The sequence below is a fragment of the Urocitellus parryii genome, chromosome 6 (genome assembly GCF_045843805.1).
Source record: "Urocitellus parryii isolate mUroPar1 chromosome 6, mUroPar1.hap1, whole genome shotgun sequence".
In the NCBI taxonomy this organism is placed as follows: domain Eukaryota; kingdom Metazoa; phylum Chordata; class Mammalia; order Rodentia; family Sciuridae; genus Urocitellus; species Urocitellus parryii.
In genome coordinates, this window is record NC_135536.1 from 29,107,481 (window position 1) to 29,128,539 (window position 21,059).

The 21,059-nt window shown below is 39.6% G+C and overlaps 1 protein-coding gene across 1 annotated transcript in view; it reads left to right on the top strand.

The window, feature by feature from the left end:
• The window catches only part of Zfyve1 (zinc finger FYVE-type containing 1), a 57,237-nt gene that overhangs the window by 16,393 nt on the left and 19,785 nt on the right, over positions 1-21,059 (top strand). The window contains exons 3-4 of the mRNA XM_026400716.2: positions 9,381-9,885; positions 15,582-15,796. Of these exons, the coding sequence (XP_026256501.2) occupies positions 9,381-9,885; positions 15,582-15,796 (720 nt within the window). The remainder of the gene's footprint in view (positions 1-9,380; positions 9,886-15,581; positions 15,797-21,059) is intronic.

The window sequence follows — 21,059 nt, forward strand, 5'->3', positions numbered from 1 at the left end:
TTACATGTTTGTCTTGCAGATTCCTGATTCTCTAGTTCCAAGACATTTTTATTACCCCAAAACAGTCTTTCCCATGAAGTTTTTTTTCCCCCAAAATACACTTTATTATTTTCCAGTTGTAAAAATAGCATGGACCTAGCATGTGAAAATACTGAAATTACAAACTACAGAAAAGTACCAAATTTTATCATTAGAAAACTTAGTATTTTAATACTTTTAAATGTTGCATTTACTTTTTTTTTTTTTTAGAGAGAATTTTTTAATATTTATTTAGTTTTTTCGGCGGACACAACATCTTTGTTTGTATGTGGTGCTGAGGATCGAACCTGGGCTGCATGCATGCCAGGCGAGTGTGCTACCGCTTGAGCCACATCTCCAGCCCAGCATTTACTTTTTAAAGGGCTGAAGACATCTCTCAATTGGTTGAGTACTTGCCTTGCATGTGAAGGCCCTGGGTTCAATCCACAGCACCCAAACAAATAAAAAACCCCAGCTTTATTAAGATGTGAGTCATGTATTGTATAATTCACACTTTTAAAGTACACCTTTCAGGGTCCGGTAGCATTCACAGGTATGTACAACCATCACCAGTCAATTTTAGAACATTTTCATCCGGCAGTGGTTTTTGACTCTTCTGTTCATCAGCATTTATATTAGTTTTTGGCACATAGTAGGTGTTCAAATAGTATTTGTGGAATGAATGATATGAATGTCTTGTCCATTTATGGTAATCTAACAGAATACCTGAAGCTGATCAAGGCACTGGCAGTTTTGGTGTCTGATGAGGGCATTTTTCTGCTTCCAAGATGGTGCCCTTTGAATGCTTCTTCCTCTACAGGAGACAGATGCTGTGTCCTCACATGGTAGAAGGGTTAGAAGGAAGCATCCTGTTCCTTTAAGCCCTGTTGTCCTATCCATGAGAGTTCTTTGCCCCTGGAAGGCCTCACCTCTTACTACTATCACATTGGTGATGAAGTTACTTTGTGAATTTAGAGGGGACACATTCCTCAAACCTCAAACCACAAACCACAGCATGAACTAAATCAATTAATTCAACAAACATTCAACAAGTGGCAACTATATGCCAACAACTAAAGGAGATAATAAAGGGGCACTGGGGCAAAAAGAGCTTGCCCTTGGGAGAGAGGGTAGGATAATAGAAGACTAACTTATAAAAATAGGGTGGTATTGAGAGGATGCTATGAGAATTCAGAGGATGATACTGCTGGGAGAGTTACTATTACTACTGACTTTAAAGTCTATGTTTTATTTCCACTTCACCAGGGCTCCACTGTCACATCCATGTAGAATAGAAATCGGCCCCTTTCACTCTCCTCACCAGACATGAAAGATCTCTTTATAAAGCTGTGTCATAGCTGGGTGTGGTGGCGCATACCTGTGATACCAGGAACTCAGGAGCCTGAGGCAGGAGGATCACAAGTTCAGGGCTGGCCTTGGCAACTTTGACCCTGTCCTTTCCCTGCCAAAGGGGAATCAACAAACAAAAGCAGAGTCATTTATTAAGATCTTCATCTTAAACTGAGAATATAATTTTAATGAGTCTTTGGTGTAGTAATTCTTGGAATCATGAGACCTTTTTTTGAAGAAGACTTACTAATACTTTCTTATGCATAATGTATATATTATGCAATGTTATAACTTTTTTTTTTAATTGAAAAGATGCATCCTTTTGTGGGAGGGTAGGTAGAGAGTGATTGAGTATTCCCAATTATCTGTTTTCTTTCTTTTTTTTTTTTTGTCCTGGGAATTGAACCTAGTGGTACTTTACCACTGAGCTATATACTATTCCTCTAGTTGCATTTTTATTTTTGAAAAAATATTTTAGATGGACACATATATTTATTTTTATGTGGTACTGAGAATCGAACCCAGTGCCTCACACACGCTAGGCAAGCACTCTACCACTTAGCCACGATCCCAGCCCCTCTGTTGAGACAAGTTGCTGAGGGGCTTATTAAGTGGCTGAGGCTGGCCTTGAACTTGCCATCCTCCTGCCTTAGTCCCCTGTATTGCTGGAATTGCATTTGTGTGCCACTATACCTGCCTATCACTATTTCTTTAATGAGGCATTTGTTGGAAACCTTCCTTAAGGAGGGTTTTTGCTTGGGATAATGGAAAGAAATTCTGTGGTAGTAATGACTCAGCAGTAATCCAGGGCAACTATAACTACAATGTCAGTCAACACTTCTAGCATTTCCTAGACATCTCCACTGTGCATGATCATATTTAATTCTTATAGCTATCTGGTGAATTAGGTTATGTTATCATGTAATAGGTAAGAAAACCTGAGTCCCTGAGAAGATGAATAACTTTTTCCAGGTTATTCTAAAGTCATGAGTGGTTGAATCCTTAATAGTAATGCTTAGCATACTGTCCCTTCTCTTAGAATATAGCATCTAGATTCTGTACTGTATTTATTCATCTAACAAATGTGCATTGATTTCCAGTTATGTGTCAGGCACTGTGCTAAGGATACAGTGGTGAATAGCACAGACCAGACCATTGCTGGCATGGCATACATACATTCTAGTTGGGAAGTTCAGAGCTGGGAAGAATGGGAAATGTTAACAGATATGGTGGGTGGGAAGGGAGGTTTTGAGCAAGAGAACTGAGTCAGTTTCCCATGATGTGATTAAGCCTAGTTCTCTTTTTGTCTAGCCTATTGCTTTTATTGCTAAGTCCCTAAGCCTTTATCAGAGCTTTCATCTGTTTTCATTTTGGGAAAATATGGGTATGCCATGCTGTGTAATAAGGGCCACATCTCCCATCTAGAAGCTCTTCCTCTTCCCAACAGTTTTTTGGAGTGTGATGTTTGTCTTGAGAATGACTCAGAGTGTCCTGTCCTTGGAATTGGAATGCTTTATTCAGATGTAAATGGAGGTGAACTGAGTAAGTTGGGTGTGGTCAAAGAAGCTGATCTTGGAGTTAAAAATGACCCCTGAAGAGCTGGGGTTGTGGCCCTGGGTTCCATCCTCAGCACCAGATTCATACATACATACATACATAAAATAAAGATATTGTGCCCATCCACAACTAAAAAATATTTTTAAAAAGTGACCCCTTTTAAAAAATGTGTGAATCGGGCTGGGAATGTGGCTCAGTCGGTAGCGCGCTCATCTGGCATGCGTGCGGCGGCCCGGGTTCGATCCTCAGCACCACATACCAACAAAGATGTTGTGTCCGCCGAGAACTAAAAAATAAATATTAAAAATTCTCTCTCTCTCTCTCTCTCCTCTCTCACTCTCTCTTTAAAAAAAAAAAAAATGTGTGAATCATCTACATAGGAACATTCTCTCCAGCTTGGTTGGGTGCAGAGGAGCTGCAGGCAGTGTCTGAAGCAAGGGTGGGAGGCACCACCAAAGTTACAAGACATGAGAGGGGAATTCCTGACGCCTCAAGTAATACAACACTTTAGGGACACTAGAGTGGAAGAAAGTGATCTTTGCCCTTAGCAAATGTGCTCAATGTGTTTGTGAGACCAACCTCGTGACTTCCGTCATCTTAAGAAAACATTTGATTGAGAAATGATTGTGTTTTTTACATGAAACTCTATTAATACATGGATAAACACAAAGTATATACTCCTTTTAGGATATAACGAAAGGAAATTTTCTGAACTTGCTGTGTTGGGGAAACAAATTTAATAGAACTTTTTGGCAATATTGGAATGGGATCTTCCTATCATTTGGATTTTAAAAATAGACTGGCTACTGATCTATTTGACACATTTTAGTAAAATCCTGTTTGAAAATTAGGCCATGGACATAAATCATTGCTTGATGTTCTTTTAAATATAATGAAGGTGGCCTTAACTTTCTCAAGGAAAAGTCCCTTACCTTATTATCCTCCCCTAGAAGAAATAAAAATATCAACCAAATTCTGTCCCTGTGCTGATCTAACATGAGGTCAGTGCTGGGCATGAGATGAAGCTTATTACATAATTGTGTGTATAAGGAGGAATCAGTATCTACTTGCATTTTAGGGTATTGATCCCAGTTCTGATAAGAGTGGGAATGTTCTGTTTTTCTAGTTCTTTCTTCTTCTGAACTCATCCAAAAACAAACCAAAAAGCAAAATAAACCTGAAACCAACAAATAAAAGATATTAATAGGAACTTAATTTAGAGAATAACTGTGAACTTTAGTTTTGGAACCTTAGTGGAAAGGTATAAAATAATAACATGTTGTGTAGGATGAAGTATTTTATAAGCACTCTATTGTGATGGGAGGGAATAACCAAACTGCCCATAGTTCTTTGCATATCTTGGGGAAGGAGCTGACTGTTGCCTTCTGTATCACAGGGAATACCTTTATAAAACTTTAGAGGAATGTGGGATTGTGGTTGGTACAGATTAGATCCTTTTTTTTTTTTTTTGCCAGAGAGTCCAGAACTGGAAGAACCTTGATGCTGAGCTACTTAGGAGTGTTTTCTTTGAGATTTAATTTCTAAAGTCTCTAGTGGTCTGCTGAACAAAGCTCTTTAGTTCCTTTTGCATCACTCCTTTTCCCTTTCCAGGACTATGGGGAACAGAATCCCTGGGTGATGGTTCTTCCTGGAATGATTGTGAAGGCTGAGTTGGAGTTGTTAGGCTGTCATCATTCCTGGGTCAGAGGTTGACTGCTGAACAGGGAGGGAGGTGTGAGCTTTTGGGTTTCTTACAGATTAATATGATATTAGATGATCACATACTGAAAAGCAAGCTATAAGGACAGTATTAGTAGTAACAAGTTATTTTGATAGGGGAAGAGGAATCTGAAGTGAGCAGTGATCTTTCATTTTTACGTATAAAATCTCTTTAGGTCTCACCACATTGGAATAGTCCCTGAATAAATAATTCTGAGCTGCAAGCAGGTGCAAGTCCAGCAGCTAGTGCTGTGCACCTGGGTGTTTTCCCAGGGGGCTGGTCTTTTAAGTTATACTTGCTCACATTTGTGCTGACTGTGTGCCAGGAACTATGTTATACTCTAAGTATACTTCATTTCTTTTATCTCTAGGAGTCATCAATCTTTGGCATTTTCTAATGCCACATGCTAGTAAAGCTAGGAGTGGGATTCAAGTGTTTCTGACTAGCCTAAGATCTAGAGAGTCTAGCAGCAAGCTCTGAAAGAAAGAAAGGCAGAAGTTGGGGAAGGGTGGCTTTGGTGTCCTTCCTGCTTTTGCTCTCTGTCAGGACCCACACTATTTCAGATGTGTAGGATTGGGTGGGGTGGCCCTTTGGCAGGGCTCAGGGTCAGGTAGCTTGTTTCTCTCCATGAATAGAGCTGAGTGGGATCATTGATTGCAAACAGGCAGAACAAGTAGAGCAGGAGCCTAGAGGCCCTCATCAAAGGGAATCTTATCTTTTCTTCTTTACCTTTGCCTCCCCTGATAGAAAACCAGTCTTGCTATCACCTAAGCAGAAGACTGTTCTCTCCTTTATGGCTCAGAGGAAAATGACCATAAGTTAGGGCTGAATATATTCATATAACAAGGAACAAAATAACATGAAAGGGAGAAGGAAAAATTAAGTCTGGTTTTGGTTCACCAGTTATTTTCTTACTCAGTATTTATTAATTGGCAATTATACTATCAAATCATGGCAAAGATGGCTATATCCTTATTTTATACAATAAAATAATGCCATCAGTACATGTTAAATAATTGTCCATAACTTTTCAGAAGAAAAAACAGCCTGTGGCCTTGAGCTCTTTTTCCAAGTTTTGTCTCTGAACCCGGATGCATGAATATATGTGCTTAACAATACCTCTGGGCACCAAATGCCAAAAAAGTCCCCAAATGCTAACAGGGAGTATTAGTTTCATACCAAATGATATCTTTATTTGTATACATTGCATACATCATTTGGAGGGTGCTTAATGTAATCCCAAGACATTTAATTTTGTACCTAATGGTGCCTACATGCCCCTTATCATGTGCCTGCTCTTAGATATTCTGGGTAGTAGTTTTGTGGGTTAATAGATTCATGACAATAGATTATCATGGGAGAGAATTCCCAGACTTGGTCTTCCCTCCCCGAAGACTGTTTGAGAAGATGATGACTCTCCCAGCAACTACCTTGACCTCACCTGACTCCACCAGTAGGTGGAGGCTTATGGAGCTTTTATCATCTTGGAACCAGGTTAGAACAGGTCCAAAATGGGCTGTTCTGTGTTTTTTTTTTTTTTTCCCTCAGAATTATCTGCTAGATCACTTAGCACACATTGCCAAGTTTTATCAAGTGCTGCTCTGTTCAGCTCAGTGGAAGATGTGCATTGGGGAAAGTGATTACATTTCCTAGCCAGGTGCCTGGCATTCAGGCATCCATTTGCTCAGTACCTAGATATTGAGCTCCTTTGTGCCTGACTATGTCCTCTAAGTGCTGTGTGTGAAGATAAGATAGACATGGTCCTGTGCTTATGGATCTAATGAAGGGTTCTGTCTTGTAGTGAGCATCCTATAATTGTTGGTATCATCATTAACATTAAAGCTCTTAACAATGTAACAGTAGTGGTGTCATTTAATAGAATAATGAGATTGCACCTTGAAGTTATAGGAAACAAGCTATAATCAAATTTTCAAGCTCAGTGGTTTGTTTGTATTTCTTTTTTTTTTTTTTTTTGGCGGGGGGTGGGGGATGGGGGGTGGCACCAGGGATTGAACTCAGGGGCACTTGGCCACATCTCCAGCCCTGTTTTGTATTTTATTAGAGACAGGATCTCACTGAGTTGTTTAGCACCTCGATAAATTGCTGAGGCTGGCTTTGAACTTGTGATCCTCCTGCTTCTACCTCTGGAGCCACTGGGATTACAGGTGTGTGCCACCACGCCTGGCTTGTCTGTATTTCTCTATATCAAACCAACAGACTCTTGAGAATCAGAAAGGTGTTTTGTTCTCTGATGGCTGGAAGATATTGGTGCAAAGGTTCATCACTTATGTGGCTGGAGTAGACATAACTTTTTTTTTTAATAATAATATAACAAAACCTAGAGAGGCTTTACCATTGAGCTATATATCCCCAGCCCTTTTTTATTTTGAGACAGGGTCTTGCTAATTTTGGTGAGGCTGGCCTTGAACTTGAGATCCTCCTTGCCTCAGCCTTCCAATCTGCTGGGATTAAAAGTGTGCACCACTGTGCCCAGCAGCCATAACCTTTTTGGGTTAGGAGCTTTGATTTGGGATTCTGTAGTCCAAGGAGGATCCCAGAGCATCTTTTTGGATCCCTAGTTTGGATCTTGCTTGCCCTAGATTTCTTTATTTTTTTTCTTTTCTTTTTCCTGATACTGGGGTTTGAACCTCAATGCTTTACCACTGAGCTACATTCCCAGTTCTTTTTATTTTTTGAGACAGAGACTTGATAAATTGATGAGGCTGGCCTTGAATTCACAGTCCTCTTGCTTCAGCTTCTCAGGTTGCTGGAATTATAGGCGAGTGCCACTGCGCCTGGTTGGTCTCTTCATTTCTGGCTTAATTTTTTTTTTTATAAAGACTACAATATTTTTCACACTGTTAGCAGGGAATTTTGGTTGTATGAAGTTTAGACAGTAAGTTCATTATAAAAAAAAACTATTGATATAATTCACGTACCATAAAATTCACTTTAAAAGTGTACAATTCATTGTTTTTAGAATACTTGTAAAGTTGTCCAACCCTCACGACCATGTAATTCCAGAACATTTCATCACCCCAAATAGAAACCTTGTACCAATTATGAGCCCTTTTCTGTTCTCTCCTCCCCATAGCCTCTGGTAACCACTAATCTACTTTCTGCTTCATAAATGTGCTTATTCTGGACTTTTGATATAAATGGAGTCATAAAATATGTGGCCTTTTGTATTTGGCTTCTTTCACTTAATTGTGTTTTCAAGGTTCATCCATGTCATAGCACATATCAGTACGTCATTCCTTTTTTTCCCAGAGTGCCAAGCAAATGCTATTTAATAGTTACTTTTATTTCACAAAAATTTTTGACATTTCTACCTAAATGTTACTAGGTAACAATGAAGTGTTTACTTTCAAATTTTTATTATTTGCATTTTAACCTTTATACCTAATAACTGCAGAGTAGGGAAGTGCAAAACTGTCAGTTGTTCATTTCAGAAGCATATTTAGGGGGTTGACTTATTCATAAAAAAAATACTTAGAAAATAATGCAAAATATACAAATTCTGTAATTGTAACTGTGAAAAACATTTAACATCTTTAGAGTACAAAAAATACTATATTGCACATACTTTTCTCATTCTCCTACTCTAAGGTTAGTAAGTGAAATTTAAATAAAAGGTAGCACAAATTTAAGGAAAATCTGCCACTATTATTTTCCCCGCTGAAAAACTAGATGATTTAGGATGTTTTTTCCAACAGAATCTTTCAGATGTACAATTCTTTCTAAATACCTTCTAAATTCTGTTTTCTGACCAATCAGAGCAAGATAGTAGGTAAGGAGTAGAGTTTTTAAAAAACCCTCAAACTAATACTGGGTCAGTAGACATTACTTCAGGACAGTGCCACATTATTTTCCAACAGTAGGAACGTGTAGTTTCACCATAGCATTTTAAGCCTCCTCTGAAGCTTAGTGAGCAAAGATTTAGGAAGACTATAGGGGAGGAACTAGCCCAGTCACAACAGAAAATAAGGCAAAAATAAGATTTTCTGGCCAATCAGGTCAAAGTAAGGACACACTTAAGACCTGTCCTAAAGGTGAGAATAACAGATATATAATGAAGTAATAAGTGGAAGTGGGTTCATTCCTTTTTTTTTTTTTTTGCTACTGGGGATTGAACTTGGGGCACTCAATCCCTGAGCCACATCCTCAGCTCTGTTTTGTATTTTATTTAGAGACAGGGTCTCACTGAGTTGCTTAGGGCCTTGCTAAGTTGCTGAGGCTGATTTGGACTTGTGATCCTCCTGTGTCAGCCTCCTGAGCCCCTGGGATTATAGACAAGTTCCACCGCTCCTGGCTTTTATATATATATTTTTTAAATATTTATTTTTTAGATGTAGTTGGACACAATATCTTTATTTTTTTTATATCGTACTGAGGATCGAACCTAGGGTCTCCCGCACATGCTAAGCAAGTGCTGTACCGCTAAACCACACCCCCAGCCCCCCCCCCTTATATTTTAAGAGTTTTAAACTTTTGACTTTTCATTGAGCACTAAGTTATCATAATGACTGAGGCTTCAGAAGCTTTTGTGAACCATTTGCCAAGGGTGAGAGGTGGTGGAGCTCTTAGCTTAAGACTTCTTTCCTTCCCACCTTGACAAGGCAGTCAGTGTCCTTGAATCTAGGAAGCATTTGTCTTTATTGTAGGTTTTTCTGTTTTTGCAGTTTTCATTTTCCATATTTCATTTTTTTTCTTTCTTTTTTTTTTTTTTTTGAAGGTAACAAATGAAGAAGACTTTATTAGAAAATTGGACTGTAAACCTGATCAGCATCTGAAGGTGGTTTCCATTTTTGGAAATACTGGTGATGGAAAGTCTCATACCCTCAACCACACATTCTTTTATGGCCGTGAAGTCTTCAAAACCTCCCCTGCCCAGGAGTCTTGCACTGTGGGAGTGTGGGCAGCCTATGACCCAGTTCATAAAGTAGCAGTGATAGACACGGAAGGGCTCTTGGGAGCTACCGTGAATCTAAGCCAGAGAACACGACTGTTACTTAAGGTCCTGGCCATTTCGGACCTTGTCATCTATCGAACTCATGCAGACCGGTTGCATAATGACCTCTTCAAATTCCTTGGGGATGCCTCAGAAGCTTATCTGAAACACTTCACCAAGGAGCTCAAGGCTACCACTGCCCGCTGTGGCCTGGATGTCCCGTTATCCACCCTGGGCCCAGCAGTTATTATTTTCCATGAGACTGTGCACACTCAGCTACTGGGCTCTGGTGAGTAGATGGGTTGCTGACCTTTCCTGGGTGCAAGGAAGTGGCCATGGGGCTACTCTAGTAACTTGGTGGTGTATTGTTTGGAAAATTTTCTGCCCAGGCAAGATGTAAGGAAGTGTTCCAAGAAGGATGGAGTGGTCAGCTATGTCAAGGATTGAGAATTGTTAGTTGGCTTTGGCAATAGAGATGTTTGGTGATCTGGTTAAGACCTGTCTCCCTGGTATGGTGGGGATGAAAGCATGAGCAGAGTGGGAACAAGAAGGAATAAGAATAAGAATTAAGGTTGTAAGTAAATTGAACTCTAGTGAAGAATTCTATAAAGGGAAGCGGAACACGGAAGTGGAAGCTGATGTACAATTTCCCTTTTTAAGATTGGAGAATTTACAGATATTGGGGTACTGATGAGAGTGGTTTATTAGAGAGGGAACAAGACAGGTGCAGGAAAAAATAACAGGAACAATAATTGGAGGGATGCACAGGTGGAAGAATTAGCCTTAGGAGCATGGACAGTTCATCCATCAACAGGAGAAAGAGTGGAGTGTATGGATGTCTTTACAGGTAAGCAGCAGATGGTGTATGTGTAAAAGTTCTTTTGAGCCAGGTGCGGTGGCATACACCTGTAATCCCAGTGGCTCAGGAGGCTAAGACAAGAGGCTCATGAGTTCAAAGCCAGCCTCAGCAACTTAGTGAGGCCCTAAGCAATTCAGTGAGACTCTGTCTCTACATAAAATAAAAAAAATAATAATAATTAATAAAATAAAAAGAGGGGCACTGGGAATGTGGCTCAGTGGTTAAGCACCCGAATTCAATATCTGGTCCCAAAAACAACAAAAAAAAAGTTTTTGTGTTTCTATTAGAGAAATCCCAAGTAACATCATCACCCAAGTGAGAGGTGAGGGAGCAGATGCAACAAAGTGATGGGATGCCCGAAGGATGGCAGCGTGGTTCCTTAAACAATTACATCATTCACCTACTCATTCAGTCAGCAGAATGAATTGAGTGTGCGTGTCATTTGCTGAGCACTGGGGCACTGGCTAAAAACAACAAAAAAAGTTCCCACCCTTGAATAACTCACAGTCTAATTGGAGAGACCACCTGGTTTTCTGTCTATAACAGTTGTAGGCACTGGAACTGGGAGTGCAGAGGAGAGTTGTTAGACCTCATAATGGGATGTCAGAGGAGGTGTTGATCGCACTCTGAGTCTTGGCTGGGTAGAGGAGGGGAGGAGGGCTATTCTAGGAAGAACAGGTGGTTTCAAGGAGCAAGTTGTGTTCAGGGAACTGGAGGAGGCTCTCAATAGCTTCCAAAGCTCCATTCCTGTCTCCTTTGATGCATTCTCTACCCAGCATCCCTAGTGATCTCTTTTATTTATTTATCTAATTATCTACCTATCTATATATCTATTTATTTATTTTTAAATTTGTTTTAATTAGTTACACATGACAGTACAATGATTTTGACATCCTAGTGATCTCTTTTAAAAACAGTGTATAATTAAGATATGTAATCTTCTTGCTTGCAACTTGTCATTGACTTTTAGTTTCACTGAAACATATTCTAAAATCCTGAACATGGTGTTCTACCTGTGTCGCTGACATCCTTCTGTAGTTACCTCTTCACTCTCCCACTTTGAGTGAGTGTACCCATGTCTGCCTGTGCCCATGAATGTGTGCCAGTGCACATAATAGACACATTCCCCCACTAGCCACATCCTCGCCTGCTCCACATCTGTCCCCCACCAGTACTGGGGATGGTACTTAGAGGTTCTTTACCACTGAACTATGTCCACATCCCTTTTTTGTGTTTTGAGACAGGGTATTGCTAAGCTGCTCAGGCTGGCCTTGAACTTGTAGTCCTCCTGCTTTAGCCTACAGAGCTGCTGGCATTATAGACATGTAATACTGTGTCCAGCCTACACTGCCTTTTCTGTGTTCACACCTTTGCATATACTACTCTGTCTACCTGGACCACTCTGCCCCAACTAGCCATTTGTCTCTCAGTTTCAACTCAATTCCTCTGTGGAGCCTTTCCTGACTACCCCTGTAATGTGGTCCCTCCTACTCCTCAGTTCTTTTACTCTTATCCCAGGACATCTGTTATATCTGAAATCATTCTGTATTTTCATTTGTCATTGGTCTTTTCCCATTATTAGAATGGAATCAGTATGAGGGCAAGGACATTGTCTGCTTTATTCACTGCTTGGTCTAAAGATCATGGCTGAGTGTTTGACACACGGACGTGTGCTGAATGAACAGAACTTTTGTGTGTTTGAAACATATCTTATGTAAAGGAGGGGATGGTGGAGCTACTTGGGGATTAGACCATTGGTACCCATGGACTGAGTTCTCAAGTAAGACAGGAACCCTTGAAGGATCCTAAGTAGAGTTATATAATCAGATCTTATTTTCAAAAGCTCCCTTGGCATCCTACTGGAGGGTTTATTAGAGGGGCTTGTCTGGAGGTGTGCAGGCCAGTTAGGTTTTCCTAGTACTTGGGTGAGAAGAGGTAGGGACTGGGACCCAGGGCAGTGGCAGCAGGAGGATAGTAGACAGACTAGGGTTTAAAGGAGATTGATCTGATAAACCAAGTACTGGTTGATTGTGGTGGTCTCAGTGACTCAGGACTTGTAGGAAGATGAGAACTGAAATGTTCTATAAGCGGAAGAAGAGAGTCATTAGCAAGTGACTATTAGGTAAGGAGAGGAGGTAAGATTGATGGCTTAAGATGCCTTCTGTGACTGATACTCTGTGCCATGTTGGATCTTTATAACTTTGAGGGGTAGTTTTAATTTCCAGTTCAGGATTTTAAAATAACAAGATTTTCAGAAGCTATTTATTTATTTATTTGCTTTGACCATGTAGTATGCTATATGTTTTTAATATAAATGCTAACTAACTACATCTTGGTTACTGAGCTTAAGTCAGTTGGAACCCCATTTTATAGAACTCAGAGAGCTCTTAAATTATTTAATAAAGGAGGTTCTAGCAAAATGGTATTCAAGTCAAGGTCTTTAACTCATAAGTCCATATTTGTTTCTGGAATACCATTGTAGCTTCCTGAAACCTCAAGATAGAACCAGGGCAGCCAGATTTTATGCTAGAAAGATGGGTGCCAGAGTTGTGAACAAACTGATGATTGGATTTTCTCTTTCTGAATAGCTGTCATTGAATTTCTGGTTTTCTGATTGATCTTATTACTTTTCTAGATGAAGGATTACTAGGTAGGAGGGTATTCGGAAAAGGAATTACAGGTTGAGTATCCCCTTACCCAAAATGCTTGCTGTATGTATATACGTGGCCGTATAACCAATGTGATTCTGCAACCTATACACTTGGAAAAATGAGAATTCATACCCCATGTGATTTAAATGTATGATATGTCAAGATCATTGTATTGTCATGAGCAACTAATAAAAAAAACATGCTTGTGACCAAAAGTGTTTCAGATTTAGGAATTTGGAATATTTCCATAGAGTTTACTAGTGGAGTATCCCTAATCTAAAAATCTGAAGTTGGAAATGCTCTAACATCTAATGCTGAAAAACTTCAGAATTTGGAGCATGTCAGGTTTCAGATTTTCAGATTTGGGATGTTGAACCTGTACTTGGGTTTTTAAATGTGCAGTAGTGATTACATGTTCAGGGACAGACTGTGAGCTGATATTATGCGGAAGTGGTGGCTCCTGGGGGGCTTAAGGAGAAGCCTGTGACTGATGGGCTGTCCCCAGGGCCTTTTCTGCTATTCCCTTCAAAGGTAGCAGCCACTGGAAAAAATTCAAGATGAGGTGAGTGTAGGGAATGACTACAGAATTTTGGTTACTTTTCTTTACTGTCTATACCTTAAATTTGAGCTAATTAAGTTTTTTTTTTTTTTTTGGAGGGGGTTGTTAACCAAGGATTGAACTAGGGGTGCTTAACCACAGAGCTACATCCCTAGCCTTTTTAAATATTTTATTAGAGATGGCTCTGGCTGAATTGCTTAGGGCTTTTCCAGGTTGCTGAGATAAAGGTAATGCACCACTGTACCTGATGCTAATTAAGTTTTAATTGGAGTGATTTTGTTGTTTAAAAATATTCCTTTACTCCCAAACTGCTTATTGAATTCACTTGAACCACAAACTTTGCCCACAGCTTCATCATATAAGACCAGAATTTTCCAAGTACAGAATTTTATTTTAATTTATTTTTTGGTATTAGGGATTGAATTTAGGGGCCCTCAACCACTGGGCCACATCCCCAGCCCTCTTTATTTATTTATTTATTTATTTTGAGACAGGGCCTCCCTAAGTTGTTGAGGCTGGCTTTTAAATTGGGATCCTCCTGCCGCAGCCTCTTTGGAGCCACTGGGACAGTGGCATGCATCACCATGCCCAGCGCAAATATAGAATTTTGTTTTATTTATTTTGAGAAGAAGGAAAAAAAAATCTTCTGTTAGCAGAGGAGAAGCACAGGGGACTCCTGTCCTAAAGGCTGTGATTCTTTCTCCCAATCAGCAGGAACAGGGGACTTTTAAAGAGGTGATTCAAAGGTTACATTCCTTGTGTTCTCTGTTGGAGTTGTAATTCACTTGCTAATTTGGGAGATAGTCATTTCTGAGATCTTCTGGTGCCTTCCCCAAGTCTGGATTACTTGTTCCTGTGGCAGGTGTGTACAAGGACAGATAAATCTACCTAAAATGGGGAAGAAAGGTAATCCTGTTTCCCCTGAGATTAGGGAGGGGTAGAGATTAGGGAGGAGCAGGGAGAGGGGAAGAGAAAGAAGACTATCCTTCTCTGCAGTGGCAAAGAAGCAAGGTCTATATTCAAAGCATAAGGTATTAGTACTGGAATTCAGTGTTAATAAGCCATCACTTATAACAGATAATATTATCTCAAATTAACTCAAGTTGTTTTATTAGCAACAGTATCTCTGCAAAACATTAATAGGCAACAGTTATAAAGTTTACAAGGAAAATACAAAATGACATTTGTGTAATAGCTATGAACCACAAAAAATGATTTTTATAATTTTAAACCTTTCAAAGTATAGAATTTTAAATACTTATTAGTAGATGACTGGTTAAATATCTCCACCATATGGGAGAGAATTTCATAACAAGGACAGATACAGTGTATTATAAAGTAATAACATCCCAAGTATATGTGGTCAGAGGCAAAAAATGTCTCTAACATTGAACTCCAGTTACCTCTGGGGAATAGAGGAGAGCTGAGCCCAAAGATGTTCACTGTTATGCTTTGACATTTTTTTTATTTACTCAATTTTAAAAATTTTTTACTTAGTTTTGTCTTTTCCCCAGTACTGGGGATTGAACTGAGGAAAGCTCTTTCACTGAGCAAGACTCCTAGCCCTTTTTTATTTTTTATCTTGCAACAGGGTCTTACTAGGTTTCCCAGGCTGGCCTCCAACATGATAATCCTCCTTCTTTAGCCTCCTGAATAGCTGGAATTTTGGGTATTTGCCAACATCCCTGGCTAGATTTTTCTTTTTAGAAAGTTTCTAAGGCTGGCTTTGAACTTGTGATGCTCCTGCCTTAGCCTCCAAAGTTGTTGGGATTACAGATTTGCACCACTGTGCCTGGCTATGTCTTAGTTTTATAGTGTGCGTGTGTGGGTGTAAGTGTGTGTGCACCTAAGAACACACATTCTGAGGATTGAACACAGGGGATTCACTGCTCATATGTTCCTTTCTGCTTGTATAGATCACCTGTCAGAGGTGCCAGAGAAGCTCATCCAGGACCGGTTCCGGAAGCTGGGTCGCTTCCCTGAAGCTTTTAGCTCCATTCACTACAAGGGAACGAGGACTTACAATCCCCCCACAGACTTTTCTGGGCTTCGTCGTGCTTTGGAGCAGCAGCTAGAGAACAACACCACCCGTTCACCCCGACATCCTGGGGTCATCTTCAAAGCCCTGAAGGTCAGTTGGCTCTTGCCCAAGTGCTTCTCATGGGGTTCCAGTGGGTGGCGAGAACACTCGTCCTCTAGCTCTCTTGGTTCAGGTAACTATAAGGCTGGGTGGAAAGAGAAGTTATACAAAGTGGATTTTTGTGAGTAGAGTTGATTGGTGGTTGCTAGGGAGTTGCTATGGGTCCTCACCTAGGCTGACTGAGTCAGGGACACCTGGCGCAGCAGATCTCTCCTGTTATTTGTAGATAAACAACTCAGCAGGATGGGTATGTGCCCAGGAGTGCTCTGTGGGTCTTTCCAAGGACAAGGGTCACGCCCCCTTCCTTGGACAGGCTTTGCTCTGAGGTAGAGGCTGGTTTTTCCCTGGTTTGTTTTCTGTTACTATGACAAAATAGCTGAGACTGGCTAACTGATAAAGAACAGAGGTGTACTTTCTCACAGTTCTGGTCAGCATCTGGTGAGGGCCGCCTTGATGCAGTATAGCATGGTAGGGTATCACATGGTGAGACAGAGCAAGTATTCCAGAGGAATCATGCTTTTATTACAAAGCCACTCCCTTGATAATCCATGAATGAGCTAATCTTTTCATTACTTCTCAGGAGATCTCATCTCAGATAAAATTAGCATATGAATGTGGGCATTAAGTTTCTAACACAAGAAATTTGGGGACTGTATTCAAGCCACAACATCATTTCAATCAATTTAGTCAAGAAAGAAACTTTTGGTTATCATTTTTTTTTTTTTTAAAGAGAGAGTGAGAGAGGAGAGAGAGAGAGAGAGAGAGAGAGAGAATTTTTAATATTTATTTTTTAGTTCTCGGCGGACACAACATCTTTGTTGGTATGTGGTGCTGAGGATCGAACCCGGGCCGCACGCATGCCAGGCGAGCGCGCTACCGCTGAGCCACATCTCCAGCCCTTGGTTATCATTATAAAAGGAAAACTTGTATTACTGTTAAAAAATTATCAAGACAATCAAAACCAGTTGCATGACAATAATAACATTGCTTATTACATATTAAAGTTCAGGGCACTGTGTTTGGAGTAATTAATCCTTACACCAATTCCATGAGTTAAATGCTATTTATCCTCATTTTGAAGACAGGGAAGTGGCACAGAGCAATGAAGTAATTGGTTACATTTATCAAGTGACAGCAGTTTACTTTAAATCCCCTTCTCGTAACCACAAAGGTTATATAGCTTCTCAGCAAATAAAATAACATTATTTCTTAGCAAGTGACCATTGCCCAGTGGAAGGATCTGAGACTGGGACCCAGCTTTTCTTTACTTAAATGGGAGATGAGCAGGTAGGGAGACGATGGATAAACTATAATCTATGTGAGACGTTCTCTTTAATAGATTCTGAAAATTGAAAAAGAATTGGAAAGGGATAATTTTTGCTGTGGAATTTGATGTTAAACAATGTATCATCTCTCATCATGTCTTATATCACCTAAAATTCATTACATATGAAGTAAAGTTCACATTTCAGTAAACCCATCTCTAAGCATTATGTCTTTTGTCCTTAAAACAGTCTAATTGTTTTTCTTGTGTATCCCAGTAGTAGAATCAATGTTTTATTTTGATGGTAAAATAAAATCCCATTGTCTGTGCCCTCCGTAGCACCTCCTGATGGAGAGTGCTTGCTTCTTCATAACACAGAGCCTGCCACTTCCTCCAAGCCTACCTGGATGGGCTTCTGGCCCTTCATCCATGCTAGTTGCTACATAATCCATCAGAGGCTCTCGTGGATTAATCTGTTGCCCTTTCTTTTTCAAATAGCATGTTAGACTTCTCAGATACCCTGGTAGGAGATCACTGTATTGAATATTATCACCTAGCTTCTCCAGTGGTGTTGCTACTGTACCACTCCTGTATTGTCACCGTCATCAGTAGGCAAGAAATACCTAAAATAGTGGCAGTGAAAGTATAGAGTAGGTTAGCTGGTAACTCACTTGGGGTATTGCTAAGTAAGCACTTGGACCACACTGAGCTGCACCTTCAGCCAACTTTATGGTTGAGTTGGGAGCATTAGAGTATTGAAAATTGTCATGTACAAATTGGTTAGGATGCATATATGGAAATGACACTCTGAAACCCATTAATCTGTTAGGTAAATAATCATAATGTATGTATATACAGAATATGATTATTAACATAACAGATTAATATATAGAATATCATATGCATAATATGATAAAAATATATGTGTATATAAACACACATTTTTTGTGGTACTGGGGTTTGAACAACATGCTAGGCAAGTGCTTTACCACTGAACTACATCCCTTGGTCTTTTATTTATTGATTGATTTTTTTATTTATATATGATAGTGGAGTGCATTACAATTCATATTACACATATAGAGCACAAATTTTTCATATCTCTGGTTGTATACAAAGTATATTCACACCAATTCGTGTCTTCATACATGTACTTTGCATAATGATGTCCATCACATTCCACAATCATTTCTAACCCCCTGCCCCTCACTTCCCCTCCCCTCCCTCTGCCCTATCTAGAGTTTTTCTATTCCTCCCATGCTCCCCCTCTTCCCAGACTATGAATCAGCCTCCTTATATCAGAGAACATTTGGCATTTGGATTTTTGGGATTGGCTAACTTCACTTAGCATTATCTTCTCTAACTCCATCCATTTACCTGCAAATGCCATGATTTTATTCTGTTTTATTGCTGAGTAATATTCCATTGTATATATATGCCACTTTTTTTTTTTATCCATTTATCTACTGAAGGGCACCTTGGTTGGTTCCACAGTTTAGTTATTGTGAATTGTACTGCTATAAACATTGATGTGGCTGTGTCCTATAGTATGCTGATTTTAAATCCTTTGGGTATAGACTGAGGAGAGGGATAGCTGGCAATGGTGGTTCCCTATTTTCCAGGGAATCTCCATACTGCTTTCCATATTGGCTGCACCAGTTTGTAGTCCCACCAGCAGTGTATGAGTGTGCCTTTCCCCCCACATTCTCGCCAGTGCTTATTGTTGTTTGTCTTCATACTAGTTGCCATTCTGACTGGAGTGAGATGGTCTTGCTCTTTTTAAATTTAATTTTTAGACAAGGTTCCACTAAGTTGCTCAGTCTGGCTTCCATTTTGTGATCCTATTCCCACAGCCACCTGATAGCTGGGATGATGGTCATGTGCTACTGTGCATGACCAGAAAACATTTTTTTAAAATATTTTTTTAGTTGTTGATAGACCTTTATTTTATTCATTTATTTGCTGAGAATCAAACCCAGTGCCTCACACATGTCAGGTAAGCGCTCTACCACTGAGCCACAATCCCAGCACCAGAACATATATATATATTTTTAAATATTTATTTTTTTAACTTTAGGTGAACACAGCATCTGTATTTTTTTTTTAAATTTTTATGTGGTGCTGAGGATCGAACCCAGTGCTTTATGCATCCTAGGTGAGCACTCTACCACTGAGCCATGACCCCAGCTCCCAGAACATTTTTTTTTAAATTTTTTTAGTTGTGATAGGCCTTTATTTATTTATACATGGTGCTGAGAATCGAACCCAGTGCCTCACACATGCCAGGCAAGTGTGCTACCGCTGAGCCACAGTCCCCTAGCCCGCAGAACATATTTTTTATTTTTATTTTTTAGTTGTAGGTGGACACAATACTTTTATTTATTTGTTTATTTTTATGTGATGCCAGGGTTCGAACCTGGTGCCTCATGCATGCTAGCCAAGCACTCTACCACTGAGTCACAATCCTGGCCCCCCCAGACCATATTTAAACATGTTAAAATGTTAGCAGTGGCTGCCCTTAGGGGAGAAATCAAGGTGGCCTTTGTTTTTACTGTTATCCTCCCCTCTGTCCACATTTTTTATACTTAGCACGTATTAAGTAAGCCAGAAGGATATGAATTTAGACAAATGTAATAGAAAAAATTGACCATTGAAGAAACTGCCATAAAACCAGAATTCTTATTTCTATAATGATGTCCATTACTTTTTTTTTCTTGTTTTTTTTTTTATTGGTTCAAAACATTACAAAGCTCTTGACATATCATATTTCATACATTAGATTCAAGTGGGTTATGAACTCCGATTTTTACCCCAAATACAGATTGCAGAATCACATCAGTTACACATCCACATTTTTACATAATGCCATATTAGTGACTGTTGTATTCTGCTACATTTCCTATCCTCAACTATCCCCTCTCCTCTCCCCTCCCATCTTCTCTCTCTACCCCATCTACTATAATCCATTTCTCTCCTTGTTTATTTTCCCATTCCCCTCACAACCTCTTATATGTAATTTTGTGTAACAATGAGGGTCTCCTTCCATTTCCATGAAATTTCCCTTTTCTCTCCCTTTCCTCCATTACTTTTTTAAAAAATATTTTTTAGTTGGTTATGGACTTTTATTTTATTTATTTTATGTGGTGCTGAGAATTGAACCCAGTGTCTCACATGTTAGGCAAGTACTTTTCCACTGAGCTAAATACCCCAGCCCCCATGACTTTTAAATATGTTTGTATATATATATATATTTTCTTTTCCAATCATTTATTTATTTATTATTATTTTGGGGGGTACCAGGAATTGAACCCAGGGGCACTTAAGCACTGAGCCACATCCCCAACCCTTTAAAAAAATATGTTACTTAGAGACAGGGTCTTGCTGAATTGCTTAGGTTGCTGAAGCTGGCTTTGAACTTGCTATCCTGCCTCAGCCTCCTGAGCTGCTGGGATTACAGATGTGCACCACCATGCCTGGCTGGTTGTATATATTATTTTAACAGTGAAAATCTTTTGCATTCCTGTCATTTTCTAAAGTTGGAATATGTATTTTTGGTATCTATTTCTATTTTGTCTGTTTACAGCATTTTCAAGAATTTATTTCAAGCTAATCTCTGATCTTAAATATATACTTGTTTAATTCACCATTCTTTGTAATGACTTTATCAGCTTGATCTCCTGAGAATACTGCTTCCTTTTTGCAGTTGACTTTGTGCCCATTTTGTATACACATGACTACAGGCTCAGGAAAGAGGACAGGAAGGGGCTGGCCTTTAGGGCAGTACTAGGGATGGAGGTTTTGGAGAGAGGGCAGCAGCAGGGGGAATGTTGACAGGAGGATTAGAACTAGGGATGAAGATGCCAGTTGGTTGGAGTACAGACAAGAAGGGATAAGGAAGGGTTAGGGAAAAGGAGATTGTTTCCTTTAGTATACACTGATTTGCTTGACCTGTTGAACATAAAAGGTTTACAGAGGGGCACAGTGTAAACA